The sequence below is a fragment of the Monopterus albus genome, unplaced genomic scaffold (assembly GCF_001952655.1).
Source record: "Monopterus albus unplaced genomic scaffold, M_albus_1.0 scaffold663.1, whole genome shotgun sequence".
Classification (NCBI taxonomy): domain Eukaryota; kingdom Metazoa; phylum Chordata; class Actinopteri; order Synbranchiformes; family Synbranchidae; genus Monopterus; species Monopterus albus.
Window position 1 is genome coordinate 15,129 of NW_018128543.1, and position 6,764 is coordinate 21,892.

The following is a 6,764-nucleotide window of genomic DNA, read 5'->3' on the forward strand; positions in this document are numbered from 1 at the left end:
CCCCCCCTTCCCCCGGGCCGCGGTAAGATTGTCAAGCGTTGACCGGTCCGCAATGATAAAAAGGTTGGGGACCACTGCTGTATATCATAAAGCTCATCAGATATAAAGTTGAATTTAAAGTGTGAAAGACAATATATTAAAATGTTATTAGGCAGATCTTGCACAATCAAATAAAGTGATGCTTGGTAATGATTACTGATTCTCTGTGCTATAGGCCCAGCAGGAGTTGGAGACCGAGGGTCTGAAAGGTGAGTTTGATCGCACTCAAGCAACACATACACTGGAGACGACCCTGGACAAGCTACTTGACCATTTGGAGGAGAAAGATGTCCAAGACCCAGAGGAGCAAACAGAAGGAGTTCAAAGAGCCAGCGACCCAACCAGGGGCAGCCCCAGCCTGGCTCCAAAGCAGCCAGGTAACCAGGCTGCCTTCCCTTCAGCGATCACGCCTGTTTAATGTGTGTCCACCTCCATCACATTCATATTTCATCCATATGCACAGTAGATGTTTGTTGTGGCATTTTCACCTAAGAATAGATGCACACATAGACTTAGTTTGATGCAAAAGAAAGTAGATCCACAGAAAACTGATGCTATCAGATTGATACTTTGAATTTCTTTGGTTAGTTAGTAGTCTTTCCTCTGCTGCAATTGGTGCATCTGTGGAAGATTTTCAAAGATAAATCGAAACCAAAATAATTATAATCATTACCAGTGAATCAGATTTATGACATAGATGTAATGCTTATAAGGAAGTGTTTTGGATTCACTGTTCTTGGCCCTTACCTCCTCCATCCTGTGGCCCTGCTGATGGGTTTGTAGGTGAACTTTGTTGTTTGTCCCTCTCTTGTCTCGTCACCCCAGACCAAGCGGCTGACGACCATGTTAAGATCAAAATTACTAAGTATAAGACGGGCAGCAGCCCAGATGGGGAGGTCAAAGTTCAGGAGATGGGCGAAGGAGACCCCCAGTGGCAGCACATAAAGGACGTGGTTAAAGAACAGCTAGAGAAAGCAGGACTGAAGGCCGAAGGTATGAAGGGGTAGTGCCCGAAACACTCATGGCCTTTTCTCTTTTTCATGTTACCTTGAACACACAGTTCCTTCGTCTTCCCATCATTGTCAAGACATAACTGTCAGATTGAGCGTTTTCTAAGGTTTAGCCTTTCAGACGACAGTATCATGCTTATAGCAGGAACCCCAACATGACACCAGTGGCCTATTAAATTATTCTTTATTGAACATAAGTGCATAAGATCATGATATAAAAAGCTGACAGCAATTAGTTGAAGCTTATTCTAAAGGGAAATAGAAATGAAAGGTGTGTCATCCATGAGTGTGTTTTCTTTTTCATCCACTGTTTGGCTGTTTTGTCTGTACCTTTCTTAATTATTTGTTGTTTAAACATGATACAGTTCTTATTCTGAGCCACTTGGAAGTACATGTGTTTCATTCCACACCCCCTTTTCTTCTGTTTTCTGTCTTTTTTTTTTTTTCTTTTTTTTTTTTTTTCTTTTTTTTTTTTCTTTTTTTTAGGTAAAATTGAGGTAAAGATCTTGACACGGAAGAATGTAGATGAGGCAGGTGATCAGTGGCTGAGTGAAGAAGATACAAAGTCCTTCAGGGAGCTCCTCATAAACCTCCTGGTAATTTGAGTAGTCATAATTAATCATTCATTTGGATCCTTGTGGGTGTGAGTTATACATTGTTACACCGTGTGTACTCAACTCAGCTCAACTCAACTTTATTTATATAGCTCTTTACCACAGCACAGCTGACCAAAGCGCTTAACATACAATACAAATCTAAAATCAACGCATAAAAACTATAAACAATAAAATAAACACTCTAACACTACAGACAGTCTCATTCCTGGCCAAACGCCAATGAATACAAATAGGTCTTCAAATAAGACTTAAAAGTAGACAGCGAGGGGGTCTGCCTAATATAAAGCAGCAAAGCATTCCACAGGTTTGGACCCACCACAGGCTCTATCCCCCCTAGTTTTCTGCCTGGTCCTCAGTGCCTTCAGAAGAAGCAGATCAGCTGATCTAAGGCACCGTGACGGATTATACGGATGCAAAAGTTCCAAGAGATAAGATGGTGCCAGCCATTTAAGGATTTATAAACAAATAAAAGAATCTTAAAACGAACCCTAAAACGCACCGGAAGCCAATGGAGAGATGCCAGCACTGGCGTTATGTTGTCCCTCTTACGCCCCCCAACCAATAACCGAGCGGCAGCATTCTGGACCCTCTGGAGGCGGGCAAGACCCGCTTGACTAACTCTAGCGGACAGTGCATTACAGTAATCTATACGTGATGTAACAAACGCATGGATCACTGTCTCCAAATGCTGCCACGACAAAAAGGGTTTTAGTTTCACTAACTGCCTTAAATAGAAAAATCCAGATTTTACGACCGCATTTATCTGGCTATCCATTTTCAAATCAGAGTCTATTTTAACACCCAAATTAGTGACCACTGGTCACACATACTGCCCCAAGTAACCTAAGTCTACAGGAAGAGGGTCGCCAGACGTATTCTGGCCAAACACTATAACCTCAGTTTTAGCATCATTTAACTTTAAACACTTTAACGACATCCAGCCCTTAATATTGGCAAGACATGCTAAAAGCAATTGAATCAAGTAGGTGTCCTCCTTACTCAGTGGCATAATAATCTGGACATCGTCAGCATAGCAATGAAAAGAGACCCCATGTTTCCTAAAGATAGAGCCAAGGGGAAGTAAATATAGTGAAAAAAGCAAAGGCCCCAGAATGGAGCCCTGTGGGACCCCAGATAACAAAGGGGTTGTCACAGATTCCACATCTGCCAGCCCGACAGACACCGATCTACCTGATAAATATGACTTAAACCATGCTAGGGCAACACCACGAATGCCCACTAAATCTTGAAGCCAAGATATTAAAATGTCATGGTCAACCATGTCAAAAGCGGCAGTCAAGTCCAGCAGGACAAGCGACTGTGTGCCATAGAGTTTTCATTGCGAATATATTCAGCTGGTATGAGATTGAATGCAAGTTTTTGTATTTTTGTCTACTTGCATAATAAATTATTGCTAAGCAAAACAGCCTCATGATTAGATTTAAAATAATTAGTTTTACTCATGTCCCTGGTAGGCTAGTGGTTAAGGCACAGCACTCTCGTTGCTGTGGCCCCGGGTTCAAGTCAGGGTTGTGTCAGGAAGGGCATCCAGCATAAAACACGTGCTAAATGTCAACATGCAAGTCGTCAGTGTGACGATTTGCTGTGGCGACCCCTAAACAGGAAAAGCCAAAAGTGACTTTCTTGGATTTACTCATGAAATATTTAAGGTGTATTCACTGTCTGAGCTGTGTGTTGATTTGTTTGTAAGCACAAATCAAAGTATTTTGTATTCTTCTCAGTATTTTCCTCCACATTAGAAAGGGAAAAATGTATGTATAGTGTGGCTCACTTGGAAGCTTAAAGCAGTAGATTGACATTTGGGGAAAGATAATTGTTTTATGGTGGAAAATTAGATGAGCTCAATACCACTCTCCTACAGTATGTGTCTGTTCAATAGGAGCCAGCAGCTGGTTAGCTTCTCTTATCTTATCATATAGACCGGAAAGTGGGGAAACACCTAGCCTAACTTAGCTCTGTGATTGACAGAGTGTATCTTATTTGTTAAGTTGTACAAAAACTAAAGTGAAAACAACAACAAATAACTGCTTTGTGAGGGTCATGTGTTGGCTTAATGTCTTTGGTGAAAGTAGTTGCCAAGCAACAAGTGGAGATTCCATGGAGTGTTCTTCATACATGGACTAACAAGTTAGCCGGATAATTTTGTTATTTCACATTATCCTGGATCTGTTGGTTCTTCAAAAGTCTCATGGACTTGTTGTCATAGCAACATGTCCATAATCTCAAACCTACTCGGGAACAGGTTACAGTAGTTATCAGGCTTATTGAATGTAAACAAGATAGGAATGAAATAATTTATTGAGGTGGATTGGTAGTGCCTCATAATAGGGCAGAAAAAGGGGAGCTGCATTCTTACCACCACACAGTCAATGTGCACTGACCTGAGATTTCTCGCAAGAGGCAAGTTGTTAATGTGGAAAATGTAATAAAGAGCGCCTTTTTTTAGCCATTTGAAAATTGTACCTGGCTGTGAGCAATCACACAACTGCCTGTTTGAGTATGACTATTATTTCAGGTGTGATTATACAGATTATACTAATCCTGAGATGCCTCAGGGTGTGTGTTCTAATGTTAAGCATTTGTGTGACAGATCTTATAATCTGAATATCTGAGTAGTATACCATCTCATTGAATCCGAGGTTCATTCCCTGCAACTAACTACATGTATCGATAAATACACTTTTGCTATGCTGTCTAGAGAATGTAACACTTAATATAATGTGTGTGTTTTGTGACTGACATCCATCTTATCAGCATGAAGGCTGCCACATATGTACTTATCTTTTTCTTTCTTAGCTTTTTTTTTTTTTTTGGAAAACTATTTTAACTACAGTAATTAAACATTTGATTTCTAACATGCCTTGTTTTCAACCCCCCAGACTGGAGGTACAGAAGAGGTTTACAAGGAGCAAAAGAGGCAGCAGGAGTTGGAGAACAACTATAGGTTTGTGTGGGGAGAGTCCCAGGAGGAGTCCCAGTCATCTGGCACATCTGACTCAGATGATGTGGACATATGAGCACATTCAGTGCACCCTTTTTTGAGGGGTGAATTCCCATGAAGACCAGCAGGGAGGAAGACACTGAAGTCCAGCTGCACATTTGAAAAAGAGTCCATAAGATTCAGTTATTGCTGTGAAACCTGGCAGATAATATCAACTCAACATTCAGAAAGTCTGTCCATGTGTTTTGATTAGGCAATATGTGTCTTTAGCAGGCACTGTTTATATGTTGCACAATGAAATGGCAACATGTCAGCTGCTCTTATGCAGCCAAACGAAGTTATGCATTTCCCCTTTTTGATGGGATTCAGTTTTGATAGATGACTAGAATAACCAAGTGATATACACTATGTACATTTTTAAAAATATTTCAGTGAGTTTTACTGAAGATTTGCATCTAGTTCTGAAGTTATCTTCATCACACTGTGTCCACAGTTAAATTCCTGCTTACGCTGCTAGAAGTGACACGAGGAGAATGAGAGTTTCCACAGGCTGACTGAAGAGGTTGGAAGAATGCAGTGGCACTTGATGTTTTTCAAAACAGCTTTTGTAAACACAGTATTGTAACATTGTTTCACAAATATTTTGCATTCCCTTAGGTTATTATTATATTAGAGGGATTTAAAAGAAAAAACCTAAAAGAGTTTAGGAAGATGAATCTACTATATGTACATTATGTGTATTTTTCTTTTGTTAATGAATTTTTTTTTAACCTATATTTAATTTAATTTACTTGAGAAAGGAAGACTGTCAGTCAGATTCAGTGAACCAAAACAGTGAATCCACAAACAACCTTTCCAAGGATATTTCAAAGGTGTACTTAAAAGGGCTGAATTTCTAAAGTTTGTGAATAATTGTGGCTACTTGGAACTTAACATGTGCACAATTATTGTGTGAATATGTTTTGAATTGATTTGTTGTATATTAGCTCCACTTGAATGGGGTTGGAGTTGCCTGAGTAAATACTGTAGTGATCCTTCACTTGGCATGTTATGATGTAATTGTTATGGTTCCTTGATGGGTGTGGAGCTTCAGGGGTTAAGAGGTGTGAGAGCGGGAGGGAGAGAAGGGTGGAGGGGATTTGAGCTACAGAGGGTGTTAGCAGGTTGTTAATCTTTTTTTCTTGGTGTTGTTGGGCTGTTGTTTTGGCGTGGTTATGGCCAACAGTAACCGGTTGTGTGGAGTTAATAAAAAAGCGACTATTCGCGACTAATGATGCAAGTGATTTGTTACAGAAGTTAATATATTTTGCGGGACTGGAACTGGAACTGAACACTACTGGAGATACTGAAATTCATTATCATGAACCGGACGAAGATTTTGACCCTGAAATAAACTTTTTTAAGAACTCTGAAAATAACTGCAAGTATTACACGGATGAGCAGTTTAACTGCAATGTCAAGACTGAGAACAAATTATCATTAATTCATTTTAATAGCAGAAGTTTATACGCAAACTTTCAGAGTATAAAACATTATCTTAGTAGTCTAAAACATTCTTTTAATATAATTGCTATTACTGAAACTTGGATCAACACTGTAAGGGGAATGGATTTTGACCTTGAAGGCTATGACTTGGTATGCACAAACAGAGAGAATAAGATGGGAGGTGGTGTGGCCTTGTACATAGATAAAAACATTTGTTATAAGAATGTAGACACAATGTCTAGGTTTAGTAGATAATTTACTCGAATGGGTGACTGTTGAACTACTTTTGGAAAAAAAGAAGAATGTTGTAATAAGCTGTATCTACAGAGCACCTGGAGCCAGCATAGAAAAATTTAATGACTGGCTGGAAGAAAATTACTCGCCAATAAGTCATAAATTAATGTTTATATGTGGTGACTTTAATATAGATTTGTTGAAGCCCAATAAGCACACAGCAACTGAGGAGTTTATTAACACAATATATAGATGCAGTTTATACCCAAAAATTACAAAACCAAGCAGAGTAACAACCCAGCATGCAACACTAATAGATAATATACTTACCAATGTTATTGACAGCAAAATGACAAGTGGATTACTTATAAATGATATTAGTGATCATTTACCTGTATTTTTGGTTTATGACTGCCA

The 6,764-nt window shown here is 39.3% G+C and overlaps 1 protein-coding gene across 2 annotated transcripts in view; it reads left to right on the plus strand.

Moving 5' to 3' along the window:
- os9 (OS9 endoplasmic reticulum lectin) overlaps positions 1–5,899 on the plus strand; it is a 16,392-nt gene extending 10,493 nt beyond the window's left edge. For both annotated transcript variants that reach the window (XM_020588909.1, XM_020588910.1), the window contains exons 12-15: positions 215–416; positions 865–1,032; positions 1,536–1,645; positions 4,567–5,899. In XM_020588909.1, the coding sequence (XP_020444565.1) occupies positions 215–416; positions 865–1,032; positions 1,536–1,645; positions 4,567–4,704 (618 nt within the window). In that variant the 3' untranslated portion in view covers positions 4,705–5,899. The remainder of the gene's footprint in view (positions 1–214; positions 417–864; positions 1,033–1,535; positions 1,646–4,566) is intronic.
- Positions 5,900–6,764: the final 865 nt, after the last annotated feature.